At 39.3% G+C, this 20,252-nt stretch overlaps 1 protein-coding gene across 2 annotated transcripts in view; it reads right to left on the reverse strand.

The window, feature by feature from the left end:
* Positions 1 to 807: 807 nt before the first annotated feature.
* DNAAF5 (dynein axonemal assembly factor 5) overlaps positions 808 to 20,252 on the reverse strand; it is a 41,957-nt gene continuing 22,512 nt past the window's right edge. The window contains exons 8-13 of one of the 2 annotated variants that reach the window (XM_073362091.1): positions 18,960 to 19,128; positions 15,988 to 16,135; positions 10,610 to 10,760; positions 7,775 to 7,931; positions 5,166 to 5,357; positions 808 to 2,666 (exon numbers count right to left, since the gene is read on the reverse strand). In XM_073362091.1, the coding sequence (XP_073218192.1) occupies positions 2,536 to 2,666; positions 5,166 to 5,357; positions 7,775 to 7,931; positions 10,610 to 10,760; positions 15,988 to 16,135; positions 18,960 to 19,128 (948 nt within the window). In that variant the 3' untranslated portion in view covers positions 808 to 2,535. Of the gene's footprint in view, positions 2,667 to 5,165; positions 5,358 to 7,774; positions 7,932 to 10,609; positions 10,761 to 15,987; positions 16,136 to 18,959; positions 19,129 to 20,252 lie in introns of those variants that run through there. The other variant, XM_073362092.1, reaches the window with a different exon arrangement.

Raw genomic sequence — 20,252 nt, forward strand, 5'->3', positions numbered from 1 at the left:
TGTAGTTTTCCTTTATTTTTCAATGCAATTAAAAATACTTTATTGGCATAATCAGCTTCAAAATCTTTGCTAAAGAAACCTGAGGTATCTTTCAGAGTGGTCCAGATTCTCAGCTATACGCTTTTGTGCTTCTCTGATCCATGAGGGCTGCCAGTAGCCATTTTGGTCCCCAGCATAAAACAGAACATCCTCAAGATTGCTGTACATCATGACAACTTGTGATGGTCCACAGGGGCTGTTGCACTAGGTGGTAAGTGTCAGAATACAGCTTGCTCAGATCATGCCTGTGGCATGCCCACACTCTGCCCCCAAGCCAGGAGTTGGCCCGAAAAGCATGGCAGAGAGCTGGTTACGCACCTCTATAACCCTGCTTCTCAGCCTCTACATTAATTGCCAGAGTCTTCTACTTGGCCATCCATACCCTTTCTCCACCTCTAGCTCACCACAACATTTACAGCAGCTCAATCAGTTTATATTTATAGACATTCAAGATACTTTGAAAACATTGCTATATACCCAAATGACAACAGCTCTGTGCAGCGTGGCTTGGGCTTTAGCTGCAGGTAAAATGCAAAGGGGTTAGGGGGAAATAAAACAAGGAAAAATCTGCACCCTGCCAATTTAAGACATATGCACCTTTGCATAAACATATTTCCCTGTACTATAGGCCAAGGCAGAATCTGGTCTACAGCTCAATTCGGTTTGATCCCACCCCCGGGTAATTAACAAAAGCTATTTGCTTCAACCAGAGTGTGGGGGTGAACAAAATCTCTTGGAGGCAAGATGGTCAGTTTCCCGCTTCCACCTGTTTCCTGGTCTGGGAGTGTCCGTACGTAAGTTTCTTCACGAGGTTGGGACGATAAGGAACAAGAGAACCTTCTATTCCCCTGTGGGGCTTTCCCCCAGCCTTATACTGCCTCCATGGTTCAGGCCTGATTCAGAGATTCCACTGTCTTCAATGGACTTTGGAACATACCTTATGTCCTTGCTGTAATGAGGCCCTAGTTAACCCCTTACTTGCCTACGTTAATCAGGAGAAAAGCCCCTCACAAGCTGTTTTAATTATTTATCTTAATAATTTCCACACTAGCTACTCCTTCCTAACCACCCCAAAATAATAAAAATAAAAAGGCACTTCTCCTCCAGGCCAAGAAAACAATATGAATGTGGAGTGTGTAAGCCAAGCCATTTTGGGAGATGAGCCTAATAACAGAAAAATCTTCAGTCAATAACAGGAACGTTTTTAGAAACCAAGGCCCACCATGGTCTTGTACTTTGTGTTAATTTCACTCCATAATACTGTAATTCACAGACAAAGACACTGTAAATATAGTTTTTAATTATACAGCTCAACATACAGAAAGAAACCATATTGTATGCACTAAAAAATCTAAAAAAAAAAAAAATCAAACCGGTTACCTAAAATCAGATTCAACACAATCTGGTTTGTTTAAGGCACTACAGTGTAAACAATAAAAAAAATACAGACGTAATGTAATTAATGAGTACAAAAATAAAAATACTATTGATCTAAGTATATTTTTGTAACAAAAGACCATTGTTTTTAATGTCATGTAAAATCCTTAATTCCTTGTCGTATATTCCTAAATATATTCTCATTAAATTCTTCTCTATTCAGACAGTGCAATACAGTGACAATACGAAGCATTTTTTAAAAGTCACATGTGCTCAGAATAGTACAGGCTCATTTTGTATACTGCAAGAAGTAAACATAGTACAAAGAGATTCAGTCGATTTACAAGTACTGTGGAAAAATACACTTTTTCCCCTCTGGGTTAATGGTTTTATTTTAAAAATTGCAAAATGTGATGCTAGTTACAATGGAGGCATGTTGGAAACGAAGGGTCCCATTCTGCAAATGCTGCCAAGTATGATGCTTGTGTGACTAATATACCTTTAATTTGAATAGCACTGCTCTAAGAAATAAGCTTGTCACTTTGCTGTGTTTGCTGGGTCAGTTGCTCTGCATTTAACCAATACAGTACTTTAAGAGCATCAGTACACAAAATGGTGTAAGATTCTGTTGCTTGATGCAATTTAAATTATGCATGAATAATTATGCATGGATAATTCCCAGAGCTGGAGGCACTCAGCAGCTTGCAGGATTGAGGCCTACATGAGCTTCGCTAATTCAATTTTAGGCCTGAGGGTACATTACGTAGAGGTTAGTTTGTAAAATAAGGTAGTTTTCTCAAAAATAAATATTGTCAGATAGATTCACAGAGAACATTCTTGCCCCAACCCAAATACTTTCAATAAGGAATTAATTAAATTAAAACATTCTGTTTTGTATTACTAATTGTAAGTATGCACAGTCCTGTTGAAATTGCAATGCAAGATGTCAGAGTGTGTTGATTTCACTTTTAAAGATGACACTACTCTATTTGCAAAAGAGCCACACAACTATTGCTCAACTTATTTTATTGTAGAGTTGGAAATGAGGCAATTCCAGTTCATATGAAGTTCAAACAAGGCTGTTTTAGAGACAGCGTTGCCACTCCTGACTCAGAAATTCTACTCCCCACGTGACTGAATGTGCTGTAGTAGCTGATTGCAGTACGCTGGAGTTCGATGCTTATGTTCAACTGCTTCTATTTCTTTTACCAGTAATTCTGGATATAAAACACTTCCTTCTTTTAAAACTTCTGTAAAAGAAGAACATATATTCATAATAATCAAAAGATCTGTCCTTCTCTAGATATGCTTCAAAGTACCTGAAACCTGATCTGGAAGGACATTTAGAGGTGAGAAACTAATATTCAGTCTTTATGCTAATTTAATCCCTGTACTCTTTAGGGCTGTCCATAAATTAAACAACACATTTTCTGGTGATTTTCAAGACCCATTCCCACCCCTTGTAACACTGAAACAAACATGGAAAATTAAGGACCCCTCTCAATGCATGATGTAAATTATGGACAGCCCCTTTGCTGATATTGATATTTGCAATGTTGATAACCATCTGCTTGAAAATGGACTGAAAGTACCAATTCGTTTCACGTAGACCACAAAACAGCTATCATACGGTAGTATATTGCAGTGACTACTAACTTCTGACAGATATGAGGCAGTGACTTAGTGGTGAAAAGTTCTATATCCCATTACATTTCCCTAATCTATCGAGTTACTGAAAGGTGTAAGCAAACAAGGGAAACCTGGACAAGCAACCAAACAAGAACATTACAGAAAAAGCGTAAACAAGGCAAGACTGTTGGGAAACCAGAAGTCAAAGAATCGTGCAAAATGCAAAATCACAAAGATCGGACAAGCAAAAGTTCTGGAAAGGAGAGGCTCAACAAAAACAAGATATGAAAATGATATACAAGAACGTTAAGTTGTATGGCAACAATTAGGCCAATGGTGTGAGCAGTAAACAAGGCTACCGGTGAACTGACAGCAAATGCTGAAGATGTGCTGGAAATATGGAAGGAGCATTTTGACAAAGTGCTGAACCCTGTAGTTCATCCAGATACAAGCATTCTATACAAACTAGACGAACAGGACATCTTAAAAAGGAGAATGGATATCAGTATTGAACCACCATCAGAAGAAGGACTAGAAAGAGCAGGGAAGCAGTTAAAAAATGGGAAAGCTCAAGGAACAGACAATATAACAGCTGAGCTGCGAAAAAAGCCAGCGGGACAAGTGCTATCACAAGATTTGGAAAAATATACGAGAAGGTATGGGAACAAGAGGAGATACCGGATGATTGGCTAAAGACAATACTTGTGCCAATCCTGAAGAAAGGAGATCCTACCAGTCTGAATATTTATAGAGGTAAAAGCTTATCATCAGTGCTGGGAAAAATCATGAGGAAAGTAATTAACAGATTAAGGCCAGTTTTAGAGGAAATAGTAGGTGAGGAACAGTGTGGCTTCAGACCAGGCCAAAGTTGCACGGATCAGATATGTTCCAACAGTTGATGGAAAAAAAGTGAGAATGGAGACAAACGATGTTTGCTGTTTTCATCCACAGCATGTAGGCATTTCATTCAGTTTGGAATAAAGCACTATGGAAAGTAGTAAAAGCATATGGAGTCCCAGATAGGATAATTGCAATTATAAAAGTTATGTACGAAATCTCCTCTAGTGCCGTGAGAATTGGTAAAAAATTAAGCAACTGGTTCAAGTTGAAGTTTGGTGTAAGACAAGGCAGCATGGAATCACCATCACTTTTCATCAAGTTCTTAAACTGGGAATTAAGAATGTTAGACAAGTTTGAGGGTGTGATATTGGGTGATCTAGAGTTAAACTCATTAGCTGATGCAGATGACACCTTTGAATTAATGAGGATACTCTTCCTTACTTTGGAAAATTGGTGTAGTCGACTTGGACTTACAATAAATGCCAAGGAAATTAAGTGGCTGCATCTTCAAAAGAGACAATAGACAAAATGGTGAAATGCAGCAGCAGTGAAACTATAGAACAAGTAAAATCATGTGTGTATCTAGGAAGCTTGATCAGTGCCGAAGGATGAGGTTAAAAAGAGATGTGCAAATGCTGCACAGAAGTTCATGAAATTATGGACTGATAAAAACATGTTGGTACCAAAGTGAAAATTTATCAAACCAGTATATTAACAATATTACTCTAATGAAGCAGCTGCATTAAATGAAACAGACATCAGAAGGCTGGAGGCAGTAGAAAGGAGAGTTGTTTGGAAGATGGCCGGTGTAAAAGTGGAATGATTTTAAAATAAATGAAGAAGTTAGATGGAGAGTAGGGTGTAAAAGCAGAGTATGGGATTGATTGCAATTCAAAAGATTACAATGGTGTTGACACTGTAGAAGACAAACTGAAGATATGGTGCCAAAGAAAATAATACAACACAACCAAGGTCAGTCTGACCTAAAGACCAACCATTGACTAGATGGTGGAACTTCGTATGACGAGGTATGGCCAGACTGGGCTTAATGGAGGAACAAGTAGTGGACAGGAATGAATGGCGTCACTAGTGCTTCCTGTGTCTGTAAAGATGCTCTGGGATGAAAAGAAGCAATCTAGTTTCCAGAGAGGACAAATACACCCACCCACCTGTTCAACACTGAATGCACTGTTCAACACTGTTCAACCTGTTCAACACTATGCAACACTGAATATTCAATCTAAATTGCTCATTAAACTATAGCTCCTTCACTGACTTACCTAAGACTGCCCGTTGGATGTTTTGGTCAGGGTCATCCAGATGAATCAACAGTTCTCGGTAAAGAAACTCAATATTACTTTTAAGTATAGATTTTTCATCATCATTTCTTATACATTTAAACCAGTTAGTTAAGGCTTGAGCAGCTGCTAGTCGTACATCATGTGCAGCATCATCCAGCCGCTTTAAGAGTTCTAAAAAGAAGCATACACATAATTGAACAAGTAACATTGGACAGATGTGAGAAATCATTAAAAAAAATCTTCAAATTGTTTCTTCTTCTTTTATATTGCGAGACACTGCAAAATACAAATGTACTTCATGATTGTTAAAAGCTAAAGTTTATAATGTTGCTTCTGTCACCCTTCTTTGAGTTCCTGGAATATATCAAATACACTATACCAAATAATCACGCACTATATCATTATTTGATTGTTACTGATTTAGCTGATTTTTATTTAAAAGCAAATCTCCGTAAAGATATTATGAATTTATACTCATGCATTAAAAAAAAATACAGATGGGAATTTAATTAGAACTTGAAGCATCAACACTTGTTTCAGAAACATATTTCTGACAATTATTGTTATTTGAGCTAATATTGTATATTAAATTACTATGAGTTTGAGACTATCTATGGGACTGAGGTATTGCATTCATGGAGTCCAGTAGGATGTGACGAGGAAATCCTTTGATAATTGTTCAGTGATAGTACTGATTATTTATGCCTATAAAATGCGTTGCTGGTTTCCTGCTGTGCTATGTGGCAAACACATTAATGACTATGGCGCCCTACTTGGAAAAAAGACATTTAAAATCACCATTCCTGATACCCACTCCCCAGCAGATTGTGCTGAGGACCATTTAGTTCAGCACTTAGCTACTATGCTGATGGGTGCTATAGAAAATCCTAAGAATAGTAAAGCTATTCGACTGCATGGAGTTGCGTGTTTTTGTTTTTTTTGTTTTTAAATACAAGTGCACATTATCTATTCTTCCTGGCTTTTTTTGCATGTCCATCTACACATTTGTCTGTATAGAACATTATTACCATTACTCTTTGAAGTGGAGTCTACTTATAGCATTACCTCATGGTGTGCTGTCAGCATGATTTTGAACAGTACTGGCAAAAAGCAGAGCACAGCTACTGTTTGCATAATTTATTTCTGTTCTGCCTGCACTAGAGTTAAAATTAGGATTGCCAAGTTTCTAATCGCACAAAACTGAACTCCCTTGCCCTGGCCTCTTCCCTGCCCTGCCCCTTTACTGAAGCCCCACTCCTGCTCACTCCATCCTTCTCTCACTCTCTCCCAGCCTCATTCACTTTTACCAGGCTGGGGCAGGGGTGCGAGAGGGGGTGCGGGCTCTGGGGTGGGGTAGGGAGTTGGGGTGCGGGAGGTGGTGTGGGCTCTGGGAGGGCGTTTGGGTGCAGGAGGGGGCTCAGGGCTGGGGCAGGGGGGTTGGGGTACTGGAGAGGTGTGGGGTGCAGGCTCTATGAGGGATTTTGGGTGCTGGAGGGGGTTCCGACCTGGGGCAGAGGGTTCAGGGTATGGGATCCACCTCAGGCGGCCCCTGGAAGTGGCTGGCACGTCCGGCTCCTCGGTTCTTGGCCAATGGGAGTTGCAGTGCCAACGCTCGGGAGCCTGCCTTTAGCCCCACTGATCGGACTTTTAGCAGCCTGGTCAGCAGTGCTGACCAGAGCTGCCAGGGCCCCTTTTCAATTGGGTGTTCAGTGGAAAACCGGTTGCCTGGCACCCCTAGTTAAAATGCACACTATTTGGTGCCATCTAAGTTGGGAATGATGCAGATGAGGAGCAGGCAAGTCTTGAAGAGGAGAGGATACTATAGAGTAAGGTTCCATCTAGTGGGCAAACACACAATAGCACTATGATGGCTTTAGGTTTGATTCTGCAAAAATTTTATGCATGTTCTTCACTTTACACACCATTAAGTAGACCCAGTGACTCCAAGTGAAACTATTTAAAGCCGGTAAAGTTAAGCACATGTGCAAGTCTTTGCAGGATCGGGACATTAGAGTGCAGCCGGTCAAACAAAAATGCTGCCAAATGCACAAAACTGTACAGCCTCTTCCCAAAGTTTGTATGTTTATGAAATTATTAGAGGGGAAAAAAAATTACCCATGAACCCTGATAAAATACCAGATCAAAGAATGCAGAAATAGCCTTCCTTTAGATAGTGCATGTGTACAGGACAGTGAAGGAATGAATGGCTGGGAAAGCAATTTATTCACTCAGGGTAACACTTACCTCTATGTAGAGAGCCAACACAAGCTCTATGCACTATTTACATTTCACTTAAGCCATGCCTAGGCCTCATACTGGCCCTGTACACAGGTTCAAGGCTAGAGGACACCATGACAGAAACTGCAGAAGGGCTAGACCGATTGTGAAAAACGTCTTAGGGTCAGCCTGTGACCTGCCTAATGCACCAGTCACATATTTTTCAGGCTCAAAGAGCCTAAAACCCTGCTTTAGGTGAAAATGCAAATGCAATGTTAGCTACAGAGTTGCTGACATCTCCTCTATAAGGAAGAATTAAAATATTATTTTAAATTCTAAGAATATTTACAGGATTTAAAAAAAAATCATACCAGGATAAATGTTGTTGAGTTTATCTAGATCAAACTGCTTCCCACAGATGTTTAAAATAACACTGACAATACGACAAGCCATTAATCGAGTCATTTTAGAATCTTCATCCAATGTGGCAATTACCTGAGGCATCAGTGCATCTTCTAGTTTAAAAATCTACAATCAATAAAAAAAAGTCATTAAAAAATAGTAGCTTTTCATGCAATCCCTTGCAATCCGTGTACTAATTAGTTATTTTAACTTTCAGGAGATCTGTCAGAGATGCTGTCTGCTTTAAAACCATTTTTAAAAAGCCAATTGCTCGCTAATATTTATAATACTACTTCATTTGTGCTCTTTTATTTTTTGGATTTCATTCAGCATGGAGAATGAAAATAGATGAGCAGACCAGTCATTTGATGAGCACTTTCGGGGAAACATGCAGTTGAATCTTGTGTAAGGGGCAAAGGCATATGTTTAACTTGCTTTTGTATATTTTAAAAAACATTTTGGTAAGATGAGGATTATTTTTGTACACTAGCACATACCGCTCATGATCTAAATGGAAAATTTAAATAAAGGCCTTTGTAATACAGCATGCCTGCAGTTGAATTTCATATTTTTGTCTTTTGTAATATGTATATTCTGCACTGCATATTACTGTAGCAAGGTACAATGGTCTTGATGCAGCAAAACACTTAAGCATGTGCTTAATTTAAGCATGTAAGTAGTCCCTTTGAAGTCAGTGGGAGTGCTTACGCATGTAGTTAAGTCTGTGCTTAAGCATTCTGCTGAATCAGGGCCTATCACAGAAACCCCTCGCCCCCGAAATTAGGTAGTTTTAATAGCACTTTTAAGGTCACTTGTTTCTTTATTTTAAATAGCAATTCTTTATAGTTAATTAAATGTTAAACAGAATGAGGGAGGGATGTTAATGAGACCAATAGATTAACTGTGGCCCATAGTATTCTCAACGTGACCTGCACCATAAGCATCCTCCTCTTACAGTGAGCTGTATAAAAAGCAATGTGATTCAAAGATGCCACTTGGACCTAGATGAAGCTTTGCCTACACCTGTTCCCTTTTCTCAGTATTCGTCCAGAGGTGATAGAAAAATAATAAAAGACAAGAATACTCTATGTGAGTTCATTCGCAAGCATAGTGATTGTTTGGTTTCACCCACATAGTTGTTACTGGGACATTTGATGCACTGGATTAGGTACACCACACATTTTGATAGGCATGGGTAGGACCCCAGAATCTCGAAAGGTGTGTTGTGGAGGGTACTCCTTCGCAGCATACTCTGTGGTAACTGAGTGCCTGCATATGGACAATACATTTCTTGGTTACCCCACACTGGAAGCCATACAGAGTGAAAACAATTACAACTCATATTTGATGGGGTCCACTTCCTGATATATAAAAAAAAAAACTTTCCTGAACCTCCCATCCCCCAACCTCACCAAGTTCAGCATCAGAAGCAAGCTCCCCACAGAGCAGGATACAAGAAATCAAAGTGACACCAGACCCTGCCTGAATAACAGAAAAAAATCTGCAGCCATATCTCTACTCTACGAAGATCAATACCCCGCTAACACAGCTTTCAAAATGCATGGGTCTGATACATGCCTCTCATAACATGTGGTGTACTTCATCCAGTGCATCAAATGTCCCAAAACAACTATGTGGGTGAAAACAAACAAAATCACTATGCTTGCAAATGAACTCTCATAGGAAAATGATGAGAGACAAAAACACCATATCACCCGTGGGTGAATACTTTTCACAAATTTCAGAGTAGCAGCCGTGTTAGTCTGTATCCGCAAAAAGAACAGGAGTACTTGTGGCACCTTAGAGACTAACAAATTTATTAGAGCATAAGCTTTCATGGGCTATAGCCCACTTCATTGGATGCATAGAATGGAACATATAGTAAGATTGTATATTTTCATGGGCTATAGCCCACTTCATTGGATGCATAGAATGGAACATATAGTAAGATTGTGTATATATATATATATATATATATACACACACACACACACACACACACACCCCCAGATAAGTTGGAAGTTACCATGCAAACTGCTAATTAGCCTCTCACAGTTTGCATGGTAACTTCCAACTTATCTGTATGTATATCTTACTATATGTTCCATTCTATGCATCCAATGAAGTGGACTGTAGCCTATGAAACCTTATGCTCTAATAAATTTGTTAGTCTCTAAAGTGCCACAAGTACTCCTGTTCTTTTTACTTTTCACAAAGTGATCACTCCATATTTGACCTCTCAGTCCTCGTCCTCAAAGAAAACCTGCACACCACTGTCAAAAGACGAGCCTAGGAACGTTAAATTCATAACTCTGCTGGACACTAAAAATCATGGACTTAACAGAGACACTGGTTTTATGGCTCAATACAACAATTTGTAAAATACCCTACTGCCTACTACCTTCCTTTGCCCTAAGTCTGTAGAGGTATTAACAGCCCACTTAAAATTAAGTGGTCTCTTACAATGAATGTGTACCCCTTATATTTACCAATCTGTCCCCTTTATATTTAGCTGTGACACTCTGGTTACCTTCCCCTGAATTGAGGAAGAGCTCTGTCAAGCTCAAAAGCTTGCCTTTCTACCAACAGAAGTTGGTCCAATAAAAGATATTACCTCATCCATCCATATTACCTCTCAGTCACATCCTGGGACCAACATGGCTACAACAATATTGCAAACATCTTAAAACATTACATTTTTTAAAGGATTAATTTTGTAAAGGGTAAGTTTGTGTTTACTACATGTGCCTTGTGTTTTCCTGCCTAGGTTTTAAAGTACATTTGTTGGGGAAAGAGGAGTTTACCTCTTTTGGTGAAAGCATTTCACTGTAAATAAGAGCCCAAAGGCACGATACAGCTGTAGTGCGGATGGCAGCTGCTGTTCTTCCAGCATGCCACTGCAGATTAGGAGCCAATATCTCTCTTATCACGATCTCGAAGTAGCTAAGAAACTGCCTAAAGCCAAAAAAAAAAAAAAAAAGCAAATAAAGGTTCAGGAGAAAGTGGTGAAGAGATTCAAAGGCTGAAATGGAGAGTTTTCAGTATTGGAATGAGAGAGAGAGAGAACAGGAAGAACATAGCATAAAAAAAATTAAACATATATCCAATATGATTATTATATATATTAATATAATTTAATTGCTTATCTTTTTTTGGCTGAATATCTGGACTTCAAACAAAACACTAACATATTCAGGGAAAGAGGAGTCTGGACATTTTTCCATTTCAGACACTGCTAATGACTTGTGTGTTAATCTTGGTAAGCTGTTTACTTTCTCTGTGTCTGAATTTACCGACTGTGGAGATAATACAAGCCCAACTCACACAAGTGCTGTGAAGGTTCATTAAAGTTTGTGCAGCCCTTTGAGATAGTCCAGTGAACAATGTTATATACAGTGAGAAGTGTATTTGCTATTGATGAGACCCGTATTACTGATATTACACCAAATCCACATTGGAATAATTCAGCTTTTCCTTCGCTTAGAAGCCACTCTCCCTAGGATAAGAGCTTTGTAGTATTTTCTGGTGGTACCAGCATCAATGCAAGGTTTTTTTTTTAATTATTTTGGGGATGTCCACCATGCTTGTGTGTATTGGGTGCCACCTGGGTGCAGTGCACCCATTTCATTGTACAAATGAATGAAATCATATGTAAATCAGTGATACCTTTGATATGAACAAGAATTAACCATTTCTTCCTCCTTCTCCTCCGTTGAATAAGCTCTTAAAATACCCAAAGCTGTTGTAAATCTAAACAACTATACCCGATTACCCATCTAATTCCAGCTAAAACAATCCTCATTTTAAACTGAGTATAAAAAGTGGATACTTTGGACACCAGCCTTCCTTCCCACACACACACAAAGAAAAGCTGCTGCTGACCTCCCCAAAAGTCCCTTTGGCTTCAGGGTGAAGTAAGTGGCTCCTACAAAGATATGACATGGATTGGAAGTACACAGTGTGCAGATGTCAGTGACAAACACTAACCCCAAACATTAAAAAAAAGTGACAAAGATTTCCTTAGTGGCCATGTATCAGTCCAACAGGGACTGCTAGTCAATTTTTTTTTGTAGGAATGTAACTATTACTGCCAGTCCTTACAAGATGGATAGGAAGGGCCTTATCAGGTAGGTATAATCTGACTAGAATATAGAGAGATGATTTAAATCATCTGATTGGCTAGCATGCCAGGCATTAATTCTCTAGTACCTTGATTCTCTAGTTCTCTGTACACACAAATTGGAAATCTGTATCTTCTATATGATAAAATCCACACACCTGTTTTTTTTGTTTGTTTGTTTTAAACTGTGTCAGTTTATAACAGCAGTCAGAATTGGAGACAGGCAAGATTATGTTCTCATTTCTGCTTCTTGCCCAGCAGGTGGCACTTAGGAATCAGCAATAAATGAGAAACATAACCTCTAAAATCAAATTAATATCTGACAAAAACCTTTGATTTACAGTTTCAACACTTAACACATTTTAATGCATTTAAAAAGTTTTTTTTCAAAAGATAACGGTCTTTTTCTACACAATAGGTTACTAGGAAAGCCCTGAGTGTGAACCATTATTACTTCAAATTTCCTTTTAGCTCTAAGGTGGTGTGTGCTAAATGACCCTTAGCTACTTTAGTGTTTTTGGTAAGGCCTTCTTTAAACAGTTAAAGAAAATCTATCAAAACATACAGGTATTTCCAACAGCCTTTCCTACTTACTATAATGGCAGGCTCTCTCTGAAAAATAAATTTCTTCAAAAAATGCCTTGTATTTGGTATTAGTGAAGCAAATCAAGGCTAATATTGTAAGACTTTTACACCAAATGAGATGGCCACACAAAAGCTGCTATTAAGGTAAATTGGAACTTGCCAATCTGAACAATTAAAATGTGTAAGAAGAAGAAAGCAAATTACTTTCACATAATGAATGCTATTATATGACTAAAAGAAAGTAAACACCATTTTCTAGGATGAGGCAGTAGTTCAAACATTGGAATCTCTCTGGATACTTCTACAATGATACTATGTATTTATGCATTTTCATTACTCTATGTATAACAATAAGAATGTACTGTATACAATGATGAAATCTCATAATCACATCGGTACAGGCCAACTTCTAAATCCGAGCTATTTCAATACAATATATCCTCTTTGTTGATAGTATTCACTAATTTGTGAATTTGTCTTCACTTGTTTATAAAACAACTAACATGATTCTATGTCCGCAATAATAATACATACCAGTTACCATCAGTAGATCTCAAAGCGCTATTACAGAGTAAAGAATCATTACTTCCACTTTACATACGCACATAGTTATACTCTATCCTCATTTTCTTTAGATGTCACTTATTTTAATACTTTCTTCTAGATTTATCCCTTTTCTCCGTTTTCTATTCCACAACTGTAATTAGCAAATTCAATTAACTATTAAATTGAATTTACATTTTATAAAACAATATTAATATGCTATACCCAAATCAATTTTAACAAAATATGAGTCATTTTCATATGAGAGGGCAGAAAAATATCATTGTAATTTCCACGGTATTCACCTGAGGTGGTGGGCCAGAAACTCAAGAAACACTGTTGGTACTACCTCCAACCTAAGACGAGAACTGGGGTGCAGGTGGCTGAGAAAGTTGCAGTAGAGCAGTTTATCCAGATCATCCCAGCAGGGGGGAAGAGACTTAGTGGTATGTCATCAGCCTGAGACACTGGCCAATTCATGGACAATTACATGGCTGCAGACAGACCCCCTTCCAAGATGCCAGGTGGTAGTTATACTGGGTCCAGAGAGCTCTGAAGCATGTGCCAGGCAAGGAGGCTGGTCTAATTGGAACTACGCCTCTGACTGAATGTTACCAATGGCCCAAGGTCACAGCAAGGCTGCTGATCCCGGGTCCAAACTGGAACAGAAACCCAGAGAATATTCGGACCTACAGAGAAGGAATTCCGGGGGCAGGGGCAGACATACCCTGAGTGATGAACAGGCTATGACCTCCACTTTAGGAAACACTTCTGCCTGTGGGAAATAGGGTCACCTCTGATGTGACTGCCCCTTTACAGAGAGTGTGACTATGGGCAAGTCTGGACAGCTGAAAACAGGGCAAAAAATGAGGCCCTGCTAAAAACGGTAGTCCCTGTACAAATTAATGGGGTGGAAATGTCAGGGCCAGGTAAGTCAGGATGCAGCCAGACATTGGTTAAAGAACAGCTGATGGACAGTCAGGGTATCCCAGGAGAAGTGGTCTTCCTCCAGTGTGTGCACAGAGATGTACGACCATTACAGATGTGCAGTATCGGTGGGGAAACCTCTTTGTAGCACTAGCATCTAACCTGGCATATCCAATAATCTGAAAGAGACTGGAGATATTTTAGGGAAGTCATAAAGGAGTGGGGCACTCACTCACTTGAGAGGATACCCTGATCTCAGAGACCCAAGAATCTGAGGGTCCGAGGGAATTGGTGGGGTTAGATGAAACAGGCAACCCCAGGAAAGGGACTTCCCACCAGGCAAAAGACTCTCTGGCAGGAAGTGATGCAGGGACGCAGCTGCATAGCACCCCAAGGTGCAGTGTTTAGCTGCCAACCATTGCCAACCTGCCCTGGATTGGAGCTGGTGGAGATGGGGCCCAGGCTCCCCTACCAACACCTAAAGAAGCTCAACTATTAAAGCCTAACCTTTGGCAGGGAACCAAATTGATGGAAGACCCTGAAGATACAAGGGTCTGGACCACAAGGCCCCAACCAAAGAGGGAAGCTCTGAACCTCCCAGTTGATCCTGAAGACCTCCTCGTTATTGGACTTTTTCTTTACACCCTGAAAGGGCTGGACTTGCAGACATGACCTGGCCGGAGGGTTAAGTCACCGAGGACAGACCTCTGTAGGATAGAGCAGTGGTGAGAAAGGGGAACTCCTGGAAAGAAACAACCCGCCAAACCCCCGCCCAACCAGGAGGTGGCATTGGCAGTGAGTGTTCCCCTTCACATGGGGTGCTGGGCATTCAGAGTTAAGTCGAACAAATACTTTAACAGTTACTTATTAAGCACCATGAGAGGGCTAAGGGCAGTATAAAACAAATGGAAGATATGGTACTGGCCCGAAGGACCTTGCATTCTAAATTACAGGTCAGGGATATAGTGCATCAGCTTACAGCAAATGGTTAAATCTCAGATCAATGCAAATGCTTCCCAAATTGCTTCTGACCTCCCTTATTTTTAGTGGAAGGAGACTTACAAACCTTGGGCCTGATCCTGTAATCACTCATGGGAGAAGTCCTTATTCACATAAGTAGTCACAGACTTCAGTAGGATTATTCATATGAATAAGTGTTGCCGTTCAGGCCCCAGAGTGGTCTGAATATACAATGTAGGCAGAGATGTGTAGAAACATGGCTTAAAACCTTTCAGTTCAAAAAAGGAGAGTATTATCAAACACCGGCTTAACCACACAGGCCCTGATCCTACAATGGGACCTGGGAATACCTGTAAACAACAGGATTCACCATTTATTAGTAGATTCCAGAGGATGTAGGCCTGTAACATATTCGTAATGCTTTAATGGTGAAAACAGTAAAGAAAAAGTTAAGCAACAGGATACCTTCAACATTAGTCATTAAAAGCAGTCATAAGTCCTTACTGAGTATGAAGTTCAATGCATTTCTAAATACCATGTTAGAACGTAGCTTTTTTTAATAAAGTGGAGGACATATTTTTCTGTTTTTTTAACTGTTAAATTTTCCATTGATAAATAAATCTTCAGTCCTTGCTTGTAATAGCTAGCCAGAAAGACACTGTTTCATTCCTAAAATTCTCATCGCAGCTCTCACCGCTACACAGCCTTTCTACAGTAGTTTTTTGTTTTTGTTTTTAAAAACAAACAACTAAACCAAACCCTCCACCATTGCCCAACCACCAGTGCAACTCTATCGTGATAGCGAAGGTGGGAGAGCTACTGTGGACAGAGCCCAAACTTCTTTACTACTGTGTCATGCCAAACTCTCCTGAGCAGAATTAGATAATATAACAGTAAAAATGTCTGAGACCTGTAGTACATAGTGAGACTTCCCCCCCAAACGCTAATGCAGACACAGCCACAGGGGTTAAATAACTACCATGAACTTGACTTTTGAACAATATTGTACTGTTCAGGTGGTACATGTGAAATCAGAGCTGTACCTACCCCTGAGAGTTGATGGTCTCATTTGCTTTCTGGAGCAACTGTGATAAAATAGTGAAAAGCTTTAAGCGCATTGGTGGGTCTTTGGTTGGCTGAAGACATGTCTTAAGGATGAGAATGAAATCTTGAAGGGCTTCACCTATTATAGGACCTAGAAAATAAATATTTAAATCTTGATTGAATTGTACTAAATATTTTAATCTTACATTTAAATATTTAGCATATAAATCCAATCTGTAAGGTAAACTACTTCCTTTCTTCTTCAACACTTGGGTGAACAGTTGGCTGTAGCAATAGTTTGCCATTTGATCTGTTCCTGTGTGGCCAAAAGGGCTTGATGGGCCAAGAGTCCAACATTGGAACAGACTTGATGCACCCATTTAATAGGGGGTCTCTGGTGTTAAATTAACATTTTACTTTGTGTACTGCATCAGTCCTTGCAAAATAATTATGACACAACGTATCACCTGTCAGAGTCCTGAGTGGGTCAGAAGAGTGGCTATGTTAGAAAGCCCTTCCACTCCCCATTGGAATGACAAGGGTTAAAACTGCAAAGCCAGGAAGCAGCTGGAGCCTGTTAACTATCCTGATTTATTTGTAAGAAAGAGGTCAACTGCTGGGAAGGTTTTAAGCAGCAAGTGTGACCCAGCCACTACTGACCTGGTTGTAAACTTCCAGTAGGTTTCAATCTGTATTTGATTCAGACTATTTACAGGCCCGGGCAGACCGGTTTGTTTACCTGCCGCGTCTGCAGGTTTGGCTGATCGCGGCTCCCAGTGGCTGCGGTTCGCCACTCCAGGCCAATGGGGGCTGCGGGAAGCGGCATGGCCCAAGGGACATGTTGGCCGCCCTTCCCACAGCCCCTATTGGCCTGAAGCGGTGAACTGCGGCCACTGGGAGCGGCGATCGGCCAAACCTGCGGACACGGTAGGTAAACAAACCAGTCTGGCCCGCCAGGGGCTTTCCCTGAACAAGCGGCAGACTGGCTTTGAGAACCACTGCTCTACTCTGCTCTGGAGAAGAAGAAAAAAAAAAAAAGCAAAGAAACATGATGGTTCACTAGCAGCCTTATTTTTGTATTGTTTGGAGCAAGGAAAAGCTTCCAATGACTATTGTGAGGAGGTTAGCTGAGAACTTTACTACACTTTGGCATTGAAGAATGGGGAAGAAGTATCCAATAGAAGCAACAATATTCTGTCACATGAAAAACTGTCTGATGAAAAGTATTCAGATGCCAAAAGAAGTTCAACACTGTATCTGGAAGTGTGTTGTCTCTAACTTGGAACAAATAATAATCTCAGATGTCTAGACTTAAACATAGGGCATAAAATACATCTTGGTAAATTTCCATGCCATAAGTAAGATTTTATTTTTGTAACAATTATTCAGATGCATTGCTTTATGCTAGACCTGAGGTATTGTTAAAACAATGCCATTAAATCATGTTTTGATAATAGCAAGTTAAATAGATGGAGAACAAAATAATCTACACCACTTATTTCAACAGAAATTCCAATTCCTGCAAATTAAAAAAAAAAAAGGTGGGGAGGAATTGGAAAGGAGTAAACCTCACTAAATTGATTCAATGCAACATTGTGTGTGGGAATGAAAAGAAAATGGGAATAGTACTAGGAGTTGCTGTTTTAGACAAGACAGAAAACACAGAAAAGAGCATATCTCCATTATGGGTGAAAGCCAAAATATTTGCCCAGACATTTTATGATTTTTCATTAAGCAAAACAGACAAATGTCTAGAAATTCCATAAATCAAGAAAAGGAGGAGAAGGACTGTTGGCCTCTCAATATTTGTATTGGACAGTTGTTGTTCTTCTCTAAGGACTAGTCTACATTTTAAAGTTAACTAGGATTAAGGTAGATGTGAATTCAAAATGCAAAAGCTATTATGGAATAACTCCATGTGTAGACAAGTCCTAAGGGTGAGGCTGGTCTCTGTACAAAGCAAGAGAGGTGCCTCAGGTGGGCTTCTTGAGGCAATTTGGAGATGAAGGGAGATTGAGTAATTTATCACTGGAAGTCTTAACAGTTAGGATGGTGAGAAGCTACTTGTCCCTGAAAGGCCATAGAGGATTTTACTAGATACAATATGGGGAACTGTGTTGGTGTACCTGTTCCAGCAGAAGGAGACTAGAAAAATCGTAGATGCAAGACAAGGAGGAATGGTGATACAAAAGGCCTTATGACATATTTAAAGATGGCACTGTAAGAAGGGGAAAGAGAATGTCACTAAGTAATTCTTCTTCTATTGAGGAATGTCCACCATTCCTGTCTTTTCAAGCAATTTCAGTTGAGATAGGCTAATTGGTTATGCATCTGAACAGCAGCTAGAGCAAGGAACTGGTTATATTTTATTTTTTATAAAATTAGAATACTGAGATTCCCTTTTACAAAGTGCCTAAGTGAGCTTATTTATACAAGTTTCGATAGCAATGATCCAAAATAAGAATTTTTTAGGTAAATTCTTGCGAAAGACAGTATTTTATGGCTGCATTCAGGTAACTAGTTACTTGTGTTAACAAGAAAAATTACTTCTAGAATATCAGATTTTTAAGGCCCAATCCTGCAAAGACAAAGGCATGTGTTTAACTTCATGCATATGGGTAGTCTCACTGACTTCAAAGGAGTTACTCACATGCTTAAAATAAAGCACATGCTCGCATGCTCTGCTGGACAGGGGCATAAACATACAACATACAGTTTAAAATAAGTACACAAGGTGTTTCATTACACTAAAAATTCAGGTGTTAAAATGAATATTTTTATTATTCTCCAGGCAGTCCATACATTCTGAAATGCTCCTTAAATACCACAAAACTTCATATCTTTTCTTGCATCATGAACCTGTGAAGTTTCTGAATGTTAAACTTATAAAATACAGCATGTTCGAAAGGCATGGAGACTGTTGTAGAACACAAGAAATGTCTAAGATCCCCATTACCTTGCTTAATGAGTCATACCTGAATGAGTGGCAATGACATCTAACTGTAATAATTCTGGAGAATAGCAGTTCCAACGATCATGCGATACAGATACCCACTCCATAAGCTGATCTATATGTTGTTTATACAGATCAAGAAAACCACTCAAATGCTGCACCTGAGCTAATGAACACATTGACTCCTCTACCTGTTTAAAAACAAACAAAAACCAAAATAGGTGAATTTAACCAAAATGTCGGTTAAAAAAACACCCCAAACATTTTTGGAAATTTTTGATGAAGCTGACCATAATGTCATCACCACCAAGAATTCAGAGAACAGCATAGGCATGTCTGTAAGTATCAGTTATTTTTAGTTTTTAAATAAAATAAGAAAATTCAAGAGACAAAAAACCCTCACCGTTTCTTAGTAGGGAAGTCATGGTCAATATCTAAACATAATTTATCACAGTATTATACCTGTTAACGTCAATTTTAAAATGGAAAAATTGTTTTTGCTTCACTATGACATCACACAGAACACTGCAATGCAGCATCAAAACTGATGAAACTCAGTGTCACATAAAAGGACCTCAAAGCCAATCAAAATTGTAAAACAGTTACTTTTCCATGTAGATAAGTAGTGGTTTCCTCCCCAACTCAATAATGCTTAAAACACTTATATAGGAGGTGACCTCTCTCCAGCAAGAATAGCTAGATGTGGTTGCCTCCAAAGCCTATCACTACTACTTCTTGGATCAGCCAAAATGTTTTTTTTAGAAAAATAATACTATGTGCTCCATCTTCGCAGACGCTGAGCATGCTGACTTTGCAGCATTCCTAGCTCCTGCCTGTTTGGTGACAGTGTTGACATCAACCTTCCTTTTTACATATTACCAATTCCATTAATTCAGTGAGGAAAAAGTGAAACACGTAAATAAAGAAACACCAGATGAACATGCAAGCTACAGTTATGTGTTATGCAAGAAAGCATAAGGATTTTCATAGTAATCTATAACAGGTGTATTCATGCATAAAATTGTTTGCTTTTATAGCTCCTTAAATCTCCTATCAAAAGTACATGTCCACTAAAGGTGTGATCCAAAGCCCACTGAAGTCAATGGATACACTCTCACTGATTTCAGTAAGCTTTGGATCATGCCCTAAGGGCCTGATTGTGATATCCCCACACTGAGCAGTACTTTAACTCCACAAGGAGCCCCACTGACTCCAATAGGACTACTTATGGTATAAGACTGAATTCAATGTGAATACAGGTGACATAATTTAGCCTTAAACAGTTAACTGTAACTAAAATTATATGCATTTGTTT

This window comes from Lepidochelys kempii, chromosome 10, assembly GCF_965140265.1.
Source record: "Lepidochelys kempii isolate rLepKem1 chromosome 10, rLepKem1.hap2, whole genome shotgun sequence".
NCBI lineage: Eukaryota > Metazoa > Chordata > Testudines > Cheloniidae > Lepidochelys > Lepidochelys kempii.